This window comes from Mirounga leonina, unplaced genomic scaffold (assembly GCF_011800145.1).
Source record: "Mirounga leonina isolate KUSES-001 unplaced genomic scaffold, KU_Mleo_1.0 Mir_154, whole genome shotgun sequence".
Classification (NCBI taxonomy): Eukaryota; Metazoa; Chordata; class Mammalia; order Carnivora; family Phocidae; genus Mirounga; species Mirounga leonina.
The window spans coordinates 6,050,940-6,071,502 of NW_023270389.1; the positions used below are offsets into that span (position 1 = coordinate 6,050,940).

Here is a 20,563-nt window from a genome sequence, read left to right on the forward strand (position 1 = left end):
GCTCCCTCGGCTCCCCCCGCATCGGGGCCCGCAGCTCCTCCACGGCCCGTCGGGGCGGCTGCTCCCTCGGCTTCGGCGGAGGCACCGGCTGGCCCCTGCCTTGAGGCTTCTCAGGCCGGCTCCCGGCTTTCCAGGGAAGACGGCCTGCGTCCTGGGATCCTTGCAAGCGGGGCCTCTCAGAACTAGTTACCTTGCATCGCAGCTGGGCCCTGCCTGCTTGTTCGGGGCCCGTCCCCGAGGGCCGCCCTCTCCCGGAAGCCTGAAGCCCGAAGCTTTCTGGACGCTGCAGGGCAGGCAGAGACCCGAGGAGTAAGCAGTTTGGGAGGCCCTGGCACAGGCGGTAGGGGCCAGACGGCTGGCCCTGGCCCCCGGGCCCCCCAGCAGCGAGGTCGCCAGGAGCGGGTGGTGGGACAAGTCCTGGTCCGGGAGGCTGGCACCTGTAAACGTATCACCTTCCACAGACAGAGGGAGCTCGTGAACATTTCCGGAAGACCGAAGTTCCCACCGGCGACTCCCCCAGGGGCTCACCCCGTTCCCTCAGGGCAGCCCTCCCTGGGGGGCTTGAGTCTCGGCTCTGGTTTCCAACCCAGGGCCTGACAAGAACACTCGTTCCCTCCTCGGGCCGAGCGGGGCCTCTGGACACCGGCATCCTCCGCCACCTTTCTGAACCCTGGACACACCCCCTCTCTCCCTCCAACCCTCCGGCTGCCCCAAAACCTGATGGGCACTTGCACTTACGGGGGAAAATTTGACCCAAACAGCCCCAGGGCGGAGTGAAGTCCTTTGGATATTTGTTATCTGAGACGGTGTGAGTGGAGGACGCGGAGAACTGGGTGGGGGTGGGAGCCCTCGGCACAGGGATGGATGCGTGTGCGCGCGTGTGTGCGTGTGTGGAGGAGGCTCCTGAGCTCTGGGCAGAAGGACTCGCCCGGCAGCTGCTCCTTAAACGGGGGGTGGGGGGGGGGGACAGCGCGGTGACATGATGCGCCCGCCTTCCCACTTCATCCCACCAACTCAGGAGTCCCTTGTTGAGCTTTTCCCGATTTTCTGTCTCCTGTTCTGTGTCCTGTGGAGGGAAGGGCAGGCCTGTGGGCTCAGCCAGGCTTGGGGAGGGGCACAGGCCTCCCCCCCACCCCCCCCACCCCCAACGCCCCTGCACACACCTCCCTGGCCCCTTTCCTGGAAGGGAAGGTGGGCAGGGAAGCCTGGTGAACGTTCATGACAAGGATGAGGAGGGAAAGACGGACTGACAGTTTCTTCAGCAATGCAGAGACTGGGTCACCCTCACTCAGCCTCCCATTCTGTTTTGTTGTTTAAGATTTTGTTTATTTGAGAGAGAGAGCACCAGAGAATGAGACCAGGAGTAGGGAAGAGGGGCAGGGGCAGAGGGAGAAGCAGACTCCCCGCTGAGCACGGAGCCTCCAAGGACCCGGGAATCATGACCTGAGTGAGCCAAAGGCAGATGCCTAACCGACTGAGCCACCCCGGTGCCCCAAGCCTCCTGCTTTCAACAGTGTCTACCACCCCCCATGTAAGGACTAAGGAATGAACAGCTGCCCACCTCTTACGCAAAATGACCAGAAAAAAGCAGAACAGAGCAAGGAAGCTGGTGTGCGGGTGGAAGAGGAGTGCTCCGTGCCTGGAAATGGAAGCACACCCAGAGTCGGGGGGGGGGGGTGCAGGGCCCCCCAGGCAGCCCCCTCAGCAGGGGAGGAGACTCCGCGCCAACTGAGGCTCCTCGGGGGGCAGGATCGACCGTGCCCAGCAAAACCGTGCTGAACAAAAACACATTCGGGGCTGGGCTGGTTTTACATTTTTTCTTTATTAAAAAAAAAAAAGCATTTTTCTGGGTTTTTAAAACTCCTCCAATACATAAAAATTTTCCTGCCCCTTAACACTTCTTTCTTGCCTCCTTCACTCCTGCTCCTGGTGCCTACAAGACCCCGATGGAGAACCCTTTTCGACGTCTAAGATCTGGGAGCTGGAGGGGTTGAGGGTTCGAAGGAAGGTGGTTCCTGGTCAAAAGGAGAAGTCCATTTGCACAAAAATATAAACCGTGGAGGATGAGACCAGCACATACGTGTATGGATTGATCTACAATCCACTTAAAAAAAATAGACCCAAACTGTCATTTTACAGTTGCAATATTATACAAAATATATATTTTTTAAACAACACATACGCATCCACACACGCACGCACGCACACAAGGTGCCGGGAGCCCCTCCGCACTTCCACACGTGGGGCCAGGGTGTCAGTAGGCGAAGATGACGTGGTAGGTGACCTGGTGACCGTTGTCCCAGGCGTAGAGCAGGCGGTCCTTGGGGTTGTAGTCTATCTGGGTGGTGTAGGAGTACTCGTTCTCGAACAGCAGCCGGGGGACGATCTGCGTGTTGGTGTGCGTGTCGAAGGCGTAGGAGATGTTGGCGTTGCGCTGGTTGTAGCTGTCCACGGCGTACAGCACCCCGCAGATGACGAAGCAGTTGCCGTAGAGGTTGCGCCGCAGCCCCGTGCGCCACGTGGTCTCCTTCTGCGTGCTCAGGTCCACGGCGTTGAGCTTGCTCAGCACGATCACCTCCTGGCTGAAGCCCTCGTCGTCCAGGGCCGGGTAGATGAGCCACAGGCCGTTCTCGTCCACGGCGAAGTCCACGTCCGAGTGGCCCTGCCACCGCCAGGGCGTGGCCTCCTCGTAGGCCACGTCGTGGAGCATGGCCCAGGCGGCCACGAAGCGCTGCTTCAGGTCGTACTTGATGATGTTGCGGGTGAAGGCGCGGTTGTAGTAGAAGGCGCCATTGTAGACCACGTGGCCCGTGCCGATCCAGCTGTAGGGGAGCTTGTAGGAGTTGCTCCAGCGACCTGCGCGCGAGGGCGGGGCTTCAGGGCGGGGGGGCGGGGGGGGCAGCCGGCGGCCCGGGTCCGCAGCCCTGGGGCGGTGTCTCAGCTCCGCCACTTTCTAGTTTTGTGCAGCAAACGGCTTCACGCTGGGGAGCCTCCGCACGCCCATCCCTCACCCCGAGGAACAGTTCCCATTCCCAGGCGCTGCTCCCCCCAGGGGCCCCGCTCTAGGAAGGGGGCGAGCTCACTGCTACCCCTCCCCGCCCCCACCCCCGGAACCCCAGGAGCGGAGCACAGAGAACGTGGGGCATGCGGAAGGGGAACCTCCGCGACCAGGAAGGTCCTTTCACCATCGGAAGACCCCTTTCTGGTTCGCGGGCACCTCCCAGAGCGATCTGGCCTTGATGGGAACAGGGGGCGCGGGGACGGCAGGAACACCCCCCTGCAAGCCCCTAGCGGGCCCACGGCGCGTACCTTGTTTGAAGTTCTCCAGGTTCCGGAACTCTACCAGGGTGTTGCCGTAGTAATAGTTGGTGACGTAGATCCGCTCATCCTTGGCCAGGGGGTCCTTCATCCAGGCCCCCTCGTTCCGCCCATAGGTGTTCTGGGTGGTCGGCCCCGTGATCGTGGACAGGGTGTCTTTGCACCTTCCTGGCGGAGGAGAGGGGTTGGCGGGGTTGGGATGAAGGAAGACCTGAAGCTCCTGAAACCTGTGCCCCCCCCCACTCCGGTCTATGGCCTCTGGGGGGCTTCTGACCCGAGCCTGGACACCTTAGCACCATCCGCTCGCCACCACCACCCCCCGCCCGCCGTCAGTCCTACACTCCATTCCTACAAAGCCACCTGCTGCCACCGTCCTCTGACTTCTCAATCCTACAAACTCATCCCCCTCAAGGATCTAATCTCCAGTGTTCTTTTCTGACACCACATCCTCCTCTGAAAAACCATCCTGCTTCGACTGGATTCCATCTGTCCCCACAGTGCTGTGAATGAGCCTCTCACAGGATGTCCCCTTTCCTCTCCAGGATGCCCGTGCCTCCCCCTCTGCACTCCCTGACCGCCCCTACCCAAGCACGGAGGGAGCGGGTTTGGGGCTTTCCTTCTCGTTCTCAGTCCTCAAGATACAGCGTCTGGACAAATACACGGCAGCAGGGGATGCGTGAGCAGAGCTGAGGGCTCTGCCACACGTGAGCCAGGGACATGGAGCTCCACCAGCGGCTGAGCTGCCCCGAGGGTGTGGCCCAGGGTATCTGGGGCCACGCTAGTCTAGACTGAACACTGGATGTTCGTGCCCCTGAGGCCCACCTGCTGGGTCCTAGAGAGCTGTCCTCAGCCTCTGCCCCGATGCTACCGTAGGCAAGATGCCAGAGTCCCCTTCTGGGGACCTGGAGGAAAGGGGACCAAGCTCCACGTAAGCAGCTTGCTCTGGCTTGCAGGAGCCCCTTCTAAGTCAAGTCTGCCTCAGGAGCAGAGGGGGACCGAGTGCCCAGAAGCTATACTTCTCAGGGGCTCTTTGGGGTGACCTAGTGTCCAGGAGGGGCCCTCAAAGGCCACCAGCACTCTGCTGAGTTCTAGACCAAAGTAGAAAGCCTAGAATGCTTAATATGTAGTGTTTTTATTGAGCACGGCCCTCAGAGATACTAAAATTGTGTGTGACCACTGAGGACACGCGCTCTTTCTATCCCCGTGCTGGTGGGTTACAGAGGAGGTGGGAAGGTGCCCCCGCCCTCAGCAATGTGCTCTCACCAGCAGATCACCCCTCCATCTGCCATCAAACTGGCAGACAGATGGGTAACAGTGACAAGTGTTCACCTGAACAAAAACACACAGGCCTCCAGTTCGGATTGAGGGCTCTCTCAATTCCAGGCCACCTTCATTTCTGAACTGTTCCAGTCCGTTCCCTCCACCCTGCTCCCCCATTCGCGGTCTGAGGAAGAAGCTCAAGCTGGCAGGACAGGGCAGGCACCGTGCCCTTGGCTTCGTGCCTGGGGCAGCAGGCGGCTGGAGGTGGGGTGCACACTGTTTCCCAGGCAGGCCCCACAGCGGGATGCAATTGGCAGGGTCCAGGCAGCTCTGTGTGGGGTTCATTAGGTCCTGATCTGACGGAGTGGGGAGGGAGGGATTCAGTCTCCGCAAAACAAACAACAGAACCGAGCCGCCAAAGCCTCATTCCCCCACAACTGAGCTCATCTGTTCAAGACAATAAAAGAGAAGGCTCTAGCTGAGCCCAGGCAGCAGTGGTCTGGTGGAAAATCGCTCATTCCCTGGCGCTGAGCGGGGCTTCGTGCTTCCTCTGCACTGAGGTAAGCCCTAGTGGGCCGTCCCCAGGGAGGAGCATTTCTCTGTGCTGCCTTCCCCGGCAAGGCCCAGCGAGGACACGGACTCCCTGTCTCAGAGACAGGGCGGCCCCTCACCCACGCCCCAGAGCCCCACAGATGGGGGGCGAGGGGTTTCCGTCAGGGGGCTGTCCTGGCTACGCCCCCTCCCGGACCAGACTCAGAAACTGCAGATGAGCTCCCAGAAGCCAGGACTCATCTGAGTTTTGAAGTACTGGGATGCCCTGGGCAGCCCCTAAATCCCTACACGGTTCTGTCTCAGCCCTGGGGCTCTGCAGCAGCAGGGTCCTGGTTGGGGGGCTACAGAATCTGTCCCAGGTTTGGAGTCCGAGGCCTGGCCTTGGTCTTAGCCCTGCTGCCAACTCCGAAGTCTGTATTGCCTCCAAAATGTCAGACCTTTAGTTTCTTCTGTGGGAAAATGAGCACATCATATGCCCCACCTACTTCACAAAAGGGCTTGGAGAATCCACCCTGAGGATGGCACGGCAGGCCGAATCGTGGCCCAAAGATATCCATGTCCTAACCCTTGGAACCTGTAAGTGTGACCTAATATGGCAAAAGGGACGGTGCTGATGTGATTTAAGTCCGAGACCTGGAAATGGGGGGATATCCTGGATTATCCAGTGCGTCCTCAATGCACTAGCAACTATCCTTCTACCAGGGAGGCAGAGGGAGACGTGACAAGAGGAAGCAAGAGGGATGTGGCCGCGAGCCAAGGAATACCAGCAGCCGCCCAAAGCCAGGAAAGGCAAGATAAGGATGCTGCCTTGGAGCCTCGGGAGGAATCGGCCCTCTGACACCTTGATTTTAGCCCCTCTAAGACTCATTTCAGACTTCTCACCTCTAGACCCGTCAGAGAATCCATTTCTGTTATTTAAGCCACAAAGTTTGTGGTAATTTGTTACAGGAGGCCTAGGACACTGGGACAGATGGAGTCAGCTCTGGAGTCAGGCGTCCTTATTTCTCGGGTTGGGGGGCGGGGGGGAAGTCCAAGACCTCGGGGCACGTCTCTACAGGCCCTCAGTGGGACGCTGGCCCGCACGCGGGCAGGAAGGTGGGCAGACACGTGTGGTTTCACAGCCCTCGAAGACACGTTCAAGGTCAGTAAACCATGAGGCCCGGACCCATCACCACGGTCTGATGATCGGGGTCATCTGATGATGACGCGCCTGCCCTTGGCAGCAATCGTCAGCCTTGGAGAGAAGACACCGCGTGGTAAGGCTCTTCAAGGGGGAGAAGGCAGGGGGCAGTTCACAGAAGCCACAGAGAAGACAGCGCTACCTGTGACTCACCCTAGAAATGTCCCCACACTCAGTGACAGTGACTGAGTATGAAGCACTTTCTAGGCATCGGCCCCTTTCATCACTGGTATTCCTGGGAGCCAGGGGCTCTCTGCACAGGGTCCCCGGGTCTGAAAAGAAGGTGCTCTTCCCGTCAGCACATAAACCTGCCCACACCTCGCCATCCTAAAAAGGAAATCTGCTCGAGAGGCTCCCCTGCCATCCCGGGCCCACAGCTGTGGTGCTCGCGGGGCGGCCCTTGACACAGGGACACAGGGACACAGGGCATCATCCCGTCAGCCCCAGCACCCCGATGCCCATCCGCCCACCCAGGGGCCAGTCCCCTCCCTGCCGGCATTCACTCTGCTCTCTCCTGACCTTACTGCCCTGGTCCTGCTTCCCCAGCTCCTGGGCCGCCTTCCCTCTGCCCGCCTTTCCCCTTCACCCTCAGAGCCGCCCTTGGAGACTCTTCTCGCTCCTCCGGCTTCCCCTGGGCCGACTCCGCCCTTCCCAAGCGCCTCCAACTGCCGTCTAGACAGGTTTCTCCCGTGGGTCCTTCTGGTTCCTCAAACTTACTGGATGAGAACCGGAATCCGTGCGCTTCACCGGACAGCCTGCTGGTGTCCTCGAGACAGGCCCAGCGCACCAGCCACGAACCACCCAGGAGCCCGGGGCCAGGCAGGGACTGAACCGGGCAGAGCGGGGAGCGCGGGACAACAGGCAGCCACAGAGGCTGCGGAGGGTCCGGAGAGCGGCTGCCCTGAGGGCGAACTCCAGACTCAGACCAGCCCGGGATGAATGCAGCCCTGGGGCTGCCAGCCTGACCTCCCTGGCCAGCCCCTCACTGCTGGTCTTCCCGGGGTGCCCTCCTGCCATGTCGTCTGTGCCTCTCTCGGAAGGGGGAGCCCTGGGTGTGACGCCCCGCTGTCCCCATCCTGACATTCTTCATCATTCTACCTGTGACCTTGTGTTCTAGAAGCGAAGTCTAACGGGACAGTGGAGCGTGTGTGCGCGTGTGCACAGGAGTGTGCACCCCGTGTGTGTCTGCCCTCCTGTCACCCATTTGCACGCAGCATTTGCTACGCCTGATGAACAGAGCTCCGGGCAGACCCACTGCACGTGGGAGTTCAGCCAGACTCGGGGGGAGCGCGTTGCCCCCACAACTGAGTAAGGGGGGCCCAGCAGCCCCAGTGCCACACCTGCCATCGGGCCAGAGCCGGCTCTGAGTGTAGAAGACGGTGGTGCTTTAAGAAACACGAAAAACCAAGTAAATATCCCTGTATCATTTCTTACTTGTGTTACTTGCTTGTATGAGCCAACAACTTAGGCTAAAAATGACACAGAAGACGGGAAGATTGGGTGACTCAGTCTTTTTCTTTTCAGTCTTTCCTTACTCAGTGGGCTGGAGGAGGGAGTGTTGCTAACATGTGCACATATCAAGAAGTAAAACAAAACGGCTGAGTTGGCTTTGTGCAGCATTTCCTCTGTTCCGCTAACAAAACACTTACGTATGAAGGAGCTGTGACCACGGGCATTGTGTCGTTTTGGTGACTTCCACATCGGAATCAAGTGACCTTATATTTGCATTTAAAACTGACATTCACCATACAAAGATGAATGGTAAAACTCACGCTAATACTATGGATTTTTAATTTCTTCACTAGCAAAGAAAAAAATGGACGAGAGAGAGAGAGAGAGAGAGAGAGAGAGAGAGAGCGCACAGACGAAAGGGAAAAGCTTTCTATTCACGACCTTTAACGGCACGGGCCCAGGCGCTCACTGGGGCCGGGGCCCACAGGCCCGCAGCCGCCCCGAGCTCGCTGCTCCCCCAGCCCTGCTCCTCCTCACTAGGGGCCCACCTCCGTTCTCGGCCTGGCTAGTTCTTCCTCGTCCTTCAAGACAGCCAGGTCCGCATCTCCTTCCAGAACAGAGTCCCTCAGACCCCAAGCGCCCGATGCATCCCGTCCCCACAGCTGGAAGGATGTTCTCCTGCCTGAGACACGGGCGAGGTCGCTGCCCCGCCTGCCTTCGAGGCTCCAACAGTGGCACGACACTGACCTGCCTGAGACCCGCCGGCAGCCCTGACTGAGGACAGCCGCTGCCTCCGACCCTCTCCACCGCGTTCAGAGTTAAGGCCGTGCTCCCCTTCATCATCGGGCCCCTGGCTCCCTAGCCCAGAACCCTGTCCCCCAGCCTGTGCCCCCGCGCGGGGCTCCCTTCACTCCCCGCCCCCCCACCCCGAGCTCAGCCCTCTCCCCTGGGGGGGGCGCATGCTGGCGACCATGCCAGGAGATGGGGGCCCACTGTCAGGACCCACATCGGCCCCAGCTGGACCAAGAACGTTCTGTCTGCCAGGCTCATCCTCGCGCCACGCCAGTCACTCGCCGCCCTCCACAAGTAGTCCCCTTGGGAAGGGAGCCCCTCTCACTCCCTTTCAAGGCGGCACAGTGGTGCTCAAGAAACCTCTTCCTGGCACAGGGGAAGACTTCATTCCTCACCCGCCTACAAGCAGGGTCTCCACTTCCCGTTCTTGTTTCCAGGGCCAGAGCCCCTGGTTAGGACTGAAGTTCCCTGTGGCTGCAGGGGGCTGGTTAGGGGGCTGGGGACTGAGCAGCTGGAGCAGAGCGCCCGTGGAGTCGGGCACGGGGACCCGTCTTGTCTGCGTCTGGTGTCTGGTCTGGCTGAGGCCTGGCCCCCACGGCTCCTGCCCTCCTGCCCCACCAGCACCACCTTTCTCAGGCACCCCTGACTCGTGGCAGGCAGGCCTGGCCACCTCCCCTCCCCTCCCCTCCCCTCCCCCGACCACAGCTGGAGGGCCAGCGAACCTCAGGGACTGTTAAGGTCTCAGGCTAATCTGGGAGCCTGGTCTTCCCAGATCAGGTTTCCTATATCGGATTCAACAGGAGACAGGCTCTCGCTGGTACCGTCATCATCCTCACAGTCCTCTTGCCCACCCCTCCCCTCTCCCTCCGCACCCCAAACCAGCCCCATGGAAAAACTCGCATCAGGAGCCGCAGCCCTTAAAGTCTGGGGCTCTGCGGAGCCTGGCCCATGTAACACACAGCCTTTCCTTCCTCTGCAGGAACTGAGCAGCCCTCCCCAGGCCCTGGGATGGTGGCTGACCCCTTACTTGGGAGAGCCAGCTGCCATCACTGACGGCATTTTTCCTTTCCCGGTCCTACAGTGACTACCCTTCAGCCAAATGCTTGTTTCCATAACCAAAACTTAATTCTAATTTACTTGTTTTTGGAGTTTTTCTGAAAGGTTTACAGTTCTCCTGAGGATCATGGTTAGGCATTTCAGGACATCACAAAATCAGACTTGCAAAGTGTGGGATAGGATGTTCCTCTTAAAAACAGCCCCATTTAAGACCACATCTCAAATAGCCAGGCTCGTTAAACAGCAAACACCCTTCATGGGCAGCGAATGCATGGCCTGGGTTGGTTTCAGCCAAATGGTTTTTATTTACCTGCAACTAGGACACCAAGCGCAACCTGGTCTTACTCACCAGGCACAGATAATCAGGGGTCCACAGAGAAGGATCCAGAAAGGAAATCCCACCCACACGCACAGCAGCCCCAGGGAGGCAGCTGACAGCGATAAGCAATTAAAAATGATTCCCCAAGGGCGCCTGGGTGATGCAGTCCGTAGAGCATTCGACTCGGTTTCAGTTCAGGTCATGATCTCAGGGTCATAAGATTAAGCCCTGAGTTGGGCTCTGTGCTCAGCAGGGCAGGGGGGCGTCTGCTTGAGATCCTATCTCCCTCTCCCTCTGCCCCTCCTGTTCATGCTCATGTGTGCTCTCTCTCAAATAAATAAATCTTAAAAAAAAAAAAAAAAAGGGAGATTCCCAGAGCGCCTGGGTGGCTATGGGTTAAGTATCTCCCTTCGGCTTAGGTCATGATCCTGGAGTCCTGGGATCGAGTCCCACATCCATCGCGGTCCCTGTTCAGTGGGGAGTCTGCCTCTCCCTCTGCCCCTCCCCTCTGCTCACGTGCTCACATGCTCGCATGCCCTCTCTCTCTCTCTCTCTCAAAAATAAATAAATCTTTAAAAAAAAAAAGGATTCCCCAAAACAAGCCAGTCAAGAGTCCATGCGGCCTGGTCCCCTCTCTGAGCCGCCCTGTCTTTTCACCCCTGTGTGTTTGAAGAAAACCCCGCAACCACATTCACGTCCCTGTGTTTTCTCAGTGGAGGACCCCAGAGGCAAAACCCTACAGGCCAGTCTGGAAGCAGAACCTTACACCCTGCACACGCTGCTGTTGTTCTGGTTAAGCAGAATATTGAACAGCAAGAGGAAACGTTTTCCCCCCTCCGGCTCCCACCAGGTGAATGGCCACCAGGACGTGAGGTGTCTCCCTCTGGGATCAGCAACTCAGGCAGGCTCCTGGAGGAGGCGGGCTCCTGAGAGCCCCAGAAAGGTGCCTGTTGGCAGTTACCCTGCTGGCAGGCCCCAGGGGAGGCAGGCACAGCCGAGAACTCCACTCCTGGTGAGGAAGTCACCCGGGGAGGAGGCTCCGAGGCTGATCGACACCATCACTGAGGGCACACAGGTGTGCAGGCCTACCTGTCTTCACTGTCCATGTCCGAGCCACCCGTGGGGGGCGCAGCTACGTTTCTGGGGGAACTGTCCCACTCACGGACGAAGCGGTGGCAGAGTGGGGGGTACGGTGCGGGGCTCAGGGCCTGTGGTCCCAGGAGCACGGTCGAGGCTGCCCAGAGCCAGTGAGGAAGTGGGAACCCCGGGCTCAGGCCCCAGGGCATTCTGCGAAAATCGAGCAGGACCTACAGCTTCGGAATTCACTGTCCATGCAGAGGAACTGTCTTCTATGCCATGGTCAGCTTGCTCCCACCATGGAAGGGAAAGAAAATGAAAAAAACCATCTTCTCCTGCTCCCACCCAACCTCTGTGGCCCACGCACTGCCTTCTTCTGGAGGTTCATGAGATTTTGCCCTGGGGACTATTTTTACTGGTTATTTCCCTGCTCCCACTGCCATTATTCTGGGATTTTCCCCCAATAAGAATCCCTTGCTGTCTCCTGGCCTGATAAACCTACTGCAAGAAACCACAGGATTTCGTGGAAGAAACAGTCTTTTAGCAAATATCTAATTACATTGGAGACCCACAGAAGGGCAGGAATCCGCCCAAGGTCACACAGCTGTTAGCGGCTGAGACCAGGCTGTAACTCAGGTGTCTGCTCAGGGCAGGAGCTCCTCCCACCACCTGTCTGACAGTACCCAACCCAGCGTCTTGTTCTGAGGAGGGAACGGGGACAAGGCGGCCAAGGGAGCGGGAAATGGGAAGAAGGAAAAGAAGAGAGAGCAAACCATGTCCTCTGTCAAAGCACGTACTTTTTTCAACAAGCACGTTGATGAAACCATTATTCAACAGTGTTATTTTTCAATCGGTCTCAGCGGTGCCTCAATGGAAGTTTGGTTGCGTTCTCTTTGGGAGAGACACCTGTAGCCAGCTTCCTCCATTTCCTTCTCTGTCTTTCCCCAACGCATGTTCCATCCACAGTTCCCAGAGTCATCGTGTGGCTCTGGAGCTCCCAGAACAGGGCACAGAACAGGGCTGCACTCTTCACGCTTCTGGAACATGCTTTGCTCCTTTAGACCTAAGTCAGAAAGCTTCCCTTCTGTTTAGAAAAGTCCTGTTCATCCTCCAAAACCCAGCTCAAACGACACCTCCTTAGAACGGCCTCCCCAGCCTTCTTAGCTCCAGGCCACGCTCCCTCTCTCGCTCCACTCCTCCGCTGCCCTGGTGTTTATCACGTGAAGCCACGGTGGCTCCCATGCCCTCCAAGGCCGCCACTCGTAGGATCGGGCCCTGGGGCCCACTGTACCAGTAATTCTCCTGCTCCCTCTTCTCTATTATTCTAGGACCACCTCTCACCCTGACCCCATGAGTAAGGGTCCCTTGGTATTTCATGGCCTGGTAAACCTACTGCAGAAAACTCAGTCATTGCCAAATACCCAATCCCCATCGCAAAGCCTAGGACACAGAAAGCACTCAACCGATGTTTACAAATCTGACCAGTGAGGAAGGGCCCTGTCTCCACGGACTTATATATGCTTAGAGAGGAGCTTCCCATTAGTGTCACTGACATGCTTCAACTACATAAACCCTAGATGTTGGGGCGCCTGGGTGGTTCAGTCAGTCAAGCATCTGACTCTTGATTTTGGCTCAGGTCATGATCAGGGTCATGAGATCGAACATCCTGTCAGGCTTCGTGCTCAGCAAGGAGTCTGCTTGAGATTCTCTCTCCCTCTGCCCCCCGCCCCCCGCTCATATGTGTATGCACATGCTCTCTCTCCCTCTCTCTCAAAACAACAACACCCCTAGATGTTATTAGCACTGATCACTGGCCAAAGGCATAACTCCACTTACTTGTCCTTCCAGAGAAGTCTGAAGGTCTGGCTCCTCTCTCTGCTTTCAATCTAACCCCAGGCTGAGCCTGTTACCAGAGCTGAGCAGGACACGGAGTCCAGGCAGAAGGAACTCACCTATGACATTCCGGATGTCATCCTCCTCTTCTGGGCTCAGGGTGGGGTTGGCAGGGGCTGTGCTCTGCCCTGTGGTAGCATCTCTCCCCAGCGAGTCTGTCCGGACTGTGGTGGGAGGCACCAGGCCCGTGTGCGGAGCCTCCGTAAATGCGTCCCCAGAGGCACCTGGCAGGGAAGCCGAGGCAGGAGGCTGCTGGGTGGCTGTGTGGGCCACGGTGGTGGCTGGTACCTGAGTGGAAGGTTCCAGGCTTGCCTCCGTTGTGGGACCTGGAAACACCGAGGAGGTCTGGAGCGGTGCTGAGAACGGTTCCACTGAGGCAGACAGAGTGGGGTCCGGCGTGCTGGGATCGGAGGGTACGGCCAGGGCTGAGGTCTGCGTGTCACTCATCCCAGTGGTGCCCTGATGGGTGACCACTGGCCTCCGGGTGGCACTGCTCAGCAGGTCGTTGTGTCTCAGAAGCTGATCTTCAACCAGCAAATCCACTCCATTGTCACCACTGAAAAACTCGTCTTCTAGGAAACAAACACAAGGTTGTCTGTGACTCAGGGAGAGCTTGTGGTCCTTGGCAGATTAAGAAGAGGGTTCCTGGGGCACCTGGGGGGCTCAGGCGGTGAAGCGTCTGCCTCCGGCTCAGGTCATGATCTCAGGGTCCTGGGATCCAGCCCCACGTGAGGCTCCCAGCTCTGCGGAGGAGCCTGCTTCTCCCTCTCCTTCCCACTCGTGCTCTCCCTATCTCTCTCTCAAATAAATACCTAAAATCTTTAGAAAAAAAAAAATGAGGGTTCCTTTCCTCAACATTGGTTCAGAGATGGGGCCTGGCTGGGATTTCAGAAGAGGAGGGTGAGAAGTCGCAGAGATGGGAGGGCACTGCCTCTCCTGGAGGGTCTCTGAATAGACTGCCTCTGAGCTCCACCCAGGCTCGGGGACACCAGGAGGGCACACACCCACGGCCATGGAGCCTGGGGGAAGCCAGTCACCCCGTCCGTTTATCCAGCGCATATTTATGGTGCATGCTCAACAACCATGGGCAAAACAAACATCTTGCCCTCGTGAAGCTTCTGTCTAGGGGCGCAGACACTAAATGATAAGTAGACAACATGCTTGATGGTACTGGGGAAAAAAGTCGGGTAGGTGAGGCGTGTCCGGAGAGCTGGTGGGCGGCGGGGGAAGACTTGCAGTAATGGATCAAGTGCTCAGGATGGAGATGAGAGAGACCTGAAGGAGGTGAGGGAGCTGGCCAAGCAGCCATCTGCGGAAGAGAATTCCAGGGTGAATAGCAGCAGTGCAAAGGCCCTGAGGCCAGAACGTGCCTGTGGAGGCCGAGGGGCAGCAGCGCAGCCAGTGTGGACGAGGCGGGGGGTGTGCGGGGAGAGTAACCGGTGATGGCAGGGAAGGCTCAGGAGCCAGACCACGTGAGCTTTGGGCGCTGGGTTCGGACTTCAGTTCTTCTTCTGAGTGAAGTGGGGGAGGGGGCAGGGTTTTGAGCAGAGAAGGAATATGAGGAAGCAAACTCTCTTAGGACACAAAGAGGGTCTAACCACAAATGAAATAGACTAAATTGCGTTTCATCTGTTTGTCAAAACCACCATTAAGGAACTGAAACTGCAAGCCACGGGCAGGGCAGAAACGTGTGCAGTATGTACCACTGACAAAGGACTAGTTCCAGAATTAAAAAAAAAAAATCCCACAAATCAATAATTTAAAAAGACAACAAACAAGGTTAAAAGTGGACAAACTGATTATGCCAACAGCTAGGAGAGCACAAACTGGGACGGGGGGAAGCCCAGGTCCCCTGGAGGCAGGGACACCAGGTGGGGCTCTGAGCACATCACTGCCCTCCGCAAGCCCTCAGTGTCCCCCAAACAGGACTGGAGGGCACCAAAGTCCCTTACAGCTGTGCTCTGTGATTTTCCACAAGCCCAGAGACCTCAAGTGACCTGCCCAAGGCCGCTCAGCGAATCATAAGGAAATGCAGCAGGAACTCTGGATCACTTGTCACTGCGGGCGAGTCCCCCCATGACCCCGCTGGCTCTGTGGGGCCACAGCAGTCCTCAGACTGCAGAGGGGTCCAAATGGTGACCCCCTCCCCACCCTACCTCCACAGTGGCCTGCTGACCCCAACTCACGCTGCTCTTCGATGTCATTCTCCTCCTCGGGGTCCTTGGCTTTGTAGTAGGTGATGCCCCGGATGACGGTGGGCTTGGAGGCCGGCCGGCCCCGCAAGTGCACCTGCCTCTGCAGGGGTCGCTGGGGCCTCACCACCTCGGGCGCAGCCAGGGGCCGCGTCTGCAGGAGCTCGATGGCGTTGATCTGCTGGGACACGGTTTCTTCCTGCAGAAACCGCTCCTCATACTGCTCCTCAGAGGGGACACAAGGGGAGGCCAGGTCACTGGTCAGACAGGCAGTGGTCAGGAGGAGGCAATGCTGCAAGCCAAGGCGCTGTTCTGGGTGCTTTACTTATTCCCACTAATGGAATCTTCCCACGAGTCCTCCGAGGTAGGAGCTCTTTATCATTCCCATTTACACCTTAGGAACCCGAGGCACAGAGAGGTTATGCACATTGCCCCAGGTCCCACAGCAGGTAAGTGGTAGAGGTAGGATGTGAACCCCGGCAGCCTGGCTCCAGCATGTGTCTCTAACCTCCACATTGCTCTTCCCAGAGAGTGCGGTTCTCCTTTCAGCTCTGGCCGAGGGCTGCTGCCTGATTTCCACCTGGTACCAGGTGTTTCCAGTGAGGTCCCTGCGTGGGTGACGGTGCCCGGGCTGGGACATGAGGCCTGAGGCCCAAGATGCGTACCTCAGGAAGAAGCTTTTGCTTCCGCGATCAGAAGGAACGGCCCCAAACCCGCCCTGATGCATCCAGAAGAAAGTCCAAGGTCCCTGGCCTGGCATTTACACCCCTCTTAAAAACGGACCTTGACCCAGCTCAGCATTCTTCTCTCTGGTTCCGCCCCCAGCCCCAACCCTTGGTATTTCAGTCACTTGGCTGACTACTCACCCTCTTGGCTCTCCTGAGCTGTGGGGTCTTTGCTGGGAATGTTTTCTCCGTCGGGAAGGCCATGCCCTCCCTCCCCGCTCCCAGAGCTGCTTACCATAATCTACCCATTTCTCAAGGCCTGGCTACCATCTCAGGTCCTCAAGAAAATACTCCCAGACCTTCTCATCCATAATTAATCTTTCTTTCCCAATCCTCACTTTGCACGTTGTGGCAGAGACTTCTGACTGACTGACGCAAATCCTAGCTCCTGTTCCTTTCGAATGGGAAACCGGCTTTGTGGGAGCGGCCGCAGGGCAAAGTTCTGGCCAGTGGGGTATAAGTAGACGTTGGTGGAAAGAGCTTTTGGAAAAGTTCCTTAAGAGGGAGGCTGAGTCAGCTGGAAGGCATCTTTCGCACTCTTCCTAATTTGTCTGGCCCGAAATGTGGACTGGGTGGCTGCAGCTGAGCAGTCATCTTGTGACCATGAGGGGATTCTGAGGATGGACATCGCTAATGGCTCCATGCAGTTAATCACAGCGGCCGAGGCCGGCCTGCCTTCGGGGCTCCTTCCACACGAAAGAACAGCGGCCCCTCTACTGTTTGGGGCTTCTCAACGCTAAACACAACTTCTAATGGACATAAGTCTACACCTCTGTCACGGCACCTCTCCCGGCCTGCCTTCTATGGGCATTATTTAAGGATTCTGTCTCTGTAGTTTCTTAAGGAACTGGAAGAATAGCAACCACCTCTTGCTCATCTTTGATTCCTTCACACTAGTTACATTGAATTTTTTTAAAGTAATCTCTATGCCTAACGTGGGGCTCTATAACACAACCCTGAAATCAGGAGTCGCATGTTCTGCTGACTGAGCCAGCCAGGCGCCCCTGTTACAATGAGTTTGTCGATCACCACAAATCCCAAGGAATGGGCTACATTTCTGCCCGGCCCTGGGGTTTTGTCAAATGATGCTTTATAGTAGGCTGCCGTGACCTGAGCATCTTGATGGCACCAGGCCAACACGGCTGGGAGTGTTCGGGTCAAACAGAAGAGCCACCCAGTCCTTCTTGGAGCTGCTGCCCAGCCCAGGGTCGGCCCTCCTGTGTCCACAGTGTGGCAGGGTCTCTGGTCCATCAGGTCATGGACCTGCCCCCAATCCAGGATCACAATCACCACCACGGAAAACAACAGACTCTGGGCACAGGTCCCGTGAGCTGTGTTCAAAGCAGGGCCACCACAGAAGGGTCCAGCTCCCGGGGTGGTGGCTCCATCAGGGAAGTGTGAAGGGACCCAAGAGCAGGCCCAGCCCTGCTCTCAGGAGGACTCCCGGGGCCTAATAATGAAGAGGCAGCTTCCTATTGCCATCTAAGCCGCAGAAGCCCCTTCTCACCACGAGGAGGTGGATAAGCTCCCCTAAACCCTGTGACTCTCAGTGAAACCCACCCAGAGAGCAGAGCCCACTTGGAAACAAAACCTCTGTCCCAGATGATGCCCCAGGTCCTGATAGGCAGAGCCGGACCTTCAGGGTCACAGAATACGAGCCGGCCAAAGCCCAGCCGTAACGGCGAACTTTCTCACTGCCCCAGAAGAAGCGAATCAGGCTCTTGTTTTGACCTTACAAATCTGGCCTGGGGAAAACCCAGAGTCATTCCCGACCACGCCCCCCCACCCGTACTAGCCTTCCTGTGACAGAAGAGCCGACCCAGGTGACAGAGCAGACGCGGCAGTTCCTCCGTCTGTGGAGACCGGCTCCTGCAAGCCGGGAGCACCCTTCTGCCAGTCTCCCCTGGGGGGGGCCGGAGAGCCACCCAAGGAGGCACAGGCACGCACCCTGGGAGCCCCCACGCCTGCCACCAGCCCCTCCTCAATTCCCATTTCCTGCTGGGGAGGTGATCTCCACGAGAGATGCAGGGACACGTGGCCTGCAGAGCTGGGAGTTTAGGGAGCACCCACTCCGACCAGACACGTCCCTTCCTGGTATTTTTGGCCCTTACAACAACGGGGCAAGGTAGACAGCACAATCCACACTTTACAAGCAAGGAAAGAGGGGCTCAGGGTCATTTAGCGAGGTGGCTGCAGGTCAGTGGGTGAAGGGCGGAGGGGGGCACCTACGAAGCAGGTCCAGGGCCAGCCACTGTCTTCAGAGCCTGCCCCCTTCCTGCCATGAAGCCACGCTGCCCAGAGCACTGACCACGGGACTAACTTGTCTGCCAGCCAAAAACTCATCTACATCCCCAGGTCCACAGGGCCCTGGTCTGGCCAGTACCCAGCAGACGTGGGGATCCCTCATTTCCCACTGGGGAAGGAGGTTGGGAGGCTGACGAGGGCCCCTGTGCTTGACTCAGACGCTGTGGGCCAGCTAATTGCTGGACCCTGGTCTCCCTGTGCATTGCAAAAGCAGGTTGTCATTTCTCCATGGTAAACCCCAGGAACTGTCTTTAATTCCAGGCCCTCCGGGACAGGCGGGAACTGCAGTTCCTTCTCCCGGCCAAGGAGATGGAGCAAGACCATGGCAGCCTCTGCCAGAGAACATATAATTTCCTTGGATTCACTGGCGACAGGCTGAGCTGGGCGGCAGCTGCCCCCACCACGCTTTGCTTTCCCCTCTCTGCTAATCCAAGAGCCTGTTGAATGACTTCAACTCCTGGCGTCCCTATGTCCCCGCTCCCACCCTGCCCTCTCCACTCCCAACCCAGCCCCCCAAGCCCCTTGCCAACCCTCCAGTCAAGGACCTTCTTGGAGAGCAGCCTCCAACAAATTGCCACTCACCACTCCGAGAAACCCCAATATCATCTAAGAACCCTGAAAATAACCACCAAACCTAGCCCCCACTTGCCTCCTTTCTAGCATGGGGTTTGCCAAAGACACAGAAAGACGAAGGAGGGGAGGAAGATCCTAGCCTTGGGCCTCCTTCCCGGCTTCCCCTTTCCCGCCCCTTCCTGGCCCTGGCTCTACCTACCGCCACCCTGGTTTGGGTGGATTGTGCTAACTTCAGCAGTGTGATGAATGGGGATTTCAGGAGGGGAAAGGGCTTTGCTGAGCAAAGAGAAAAAGAGTTTGGTGTGTTTGATTTGGTTTACTGTTTGCCCTCAGGAAATATGAGCTGGGTTGCTGAACATACCACATAATGTATCATCAAGACAACAGCCGAATTCTCCAGCTCAGCCGACTGGGAAGCTGGAGGCCAGAGAGGACAGGGAATGCTGGACTCCACTGGGCACCGGGCCAGCAGGACATACCAGATGGGCTGAGATAGGAGCCGCTGGGCCCCAGGTTGGGGGAGAGGGTGCCTCCAAGGTCCCTTCCAGCCCGAATGTCCTCGGCTTTTTGGTTTATAAACTCGGATCTGTTCAAGGATGACCCACCAAGCAGACTAAACACAAGCTTAGTAGCTAGCCTATTGGGAGACAACTAAAAATGAGAATAAAAATAATCGTTGAAGAAATATAACATCCAAAAAAGCATCAAAGTAGTCATCATGGGCAAAGCCAGAAAATTATTGGCCTTCCTTATCCTTATTTTCTGGTTTGGAAGTGGTTTTATTTTGAGTAACACATTGGGCAGGGTGCAAGCACCATACTGTCTTTGGGGCTTCTTGCCTCCAAAGTCCTAATCTGCCTGCCTTCCTACTTTGGGAACACATGTGCCCAGGATCCCCTTAACCCACAGCTGCTCTGCTTGGCACCACGTTGATGAGTTTCCATGAGTTCCAAGCCCAGGCTGACTTCCTCTCTTGCCCCAGTTCCTACTGACCCAGGCAAAAAAGTCCTATGTAGCAATGCTTAGCCCTTCTCCGTGCCCCGGTGCACGGCAACAGCTCAGCGGCTCTGACTGTCCCAGACCCTGCTCCCCCACACCCTGCCTGCTGCCCCAGGCTGGTCCATCTGGAATCCAGGCTCTGCCGTCCACCACCGACCCTTGGCCCGGTTAAAGCAAGCAAGGCCTCTCTTAACTGCTGTTGTCCCCTGGTTGCCAAGGGCCCTCTTTTATGACACTTGATCCAGATCCAGTGAGACTCACTATATCTCACACTCTTCAAGTCCTGCCACCAAAGTTACCTGTTTGCTCTTCCACTCTTCGGGGTTAGCTCCCAAATGGATACTATTTCTTGGGCATCAGCTTAGGACACAACCACCACATTAAATGGCAGTACTCAGAGCCACGGTAATACATACCAGCTAACTTAGTAACTGGGGCCAAAAGAAGCTGGCATCGGGCGGGGGCATTTTTGAGAAGCAGGTCCTGTGGGACTGCTCCAGACACCGTCAGACAGCGTCCCATTTCTCACACGGGGGACCTCGTGCCGGGATGCCACCGGGTGGGAGGAAACAGAGGTCTGAGACCCCCTGCCACCCCTTCCTGCTGAGTAAGGCATCCCACGAGCATTCCTGGATGTGTCCCCTCATCTGGAAAGAGGATCCTGATCTCCGCCCTGCCTGCCTGCTGGAGCCATGAGGAAAACCACCCGGGATAGCGACAGAAGTCCGAATGCACCACAAGTCCTGTATGAACAGGAAGGTCCCCCAACTTACTGTTTCTAAACTGGGGCACTTATGAGACTGAAAGATGGTTCTGTCAATAATGATGCCAGGACGGCAGGAGTGAACCACGAGGGTCCCAGACGAGGCAG

The 20,563-nt window shown here is 57.4% G+C and overlaps 1 protein-coding gene across 4 annotated transcripts in view; it reads right to left on the bottom strand.

The window, feature by feature from the left end:
* Positions 1-2,176: 2,176 nt before the first annotated feature.
* The window catches only part of OLFML2B (olfactomedin like 2B), a 35,918-nt gene continuing 17,531 nt past the window's right edge, over positions 2,177-20,563 (bottom strand). The window contains exons 5-8 of one of the 4 annotated variants that reach the window (XM_035010030.1): positions 15,086-15,317; positions 12,959-13,468; positions 3,310-3,486; positions 2,177-2,856 (exon numbers count right to left, since the gene is read on the bottom strand). In XM_035010030.1, the coding sequence (XP_034865921.1) occupies positions 2,255-2,856; positions 3,310-3,486; positions 12,959-13,468; positions 15,086-15,317 (1,521 nt within the window). In that variant the 3' untranslated portion in view covers positions 2,177-2,254. Of the gene's footprint in view, positions 2,857-3,309; positions 3,487-12,958; positions 13,472-15,085; positions 15,318-20,563 lie in introns of all 4 variants that reach the window. The other 3 variants (XM_035010029.1, XM_035010027.1, XM_035010031.1) reach the window with 3 other exon arrangements.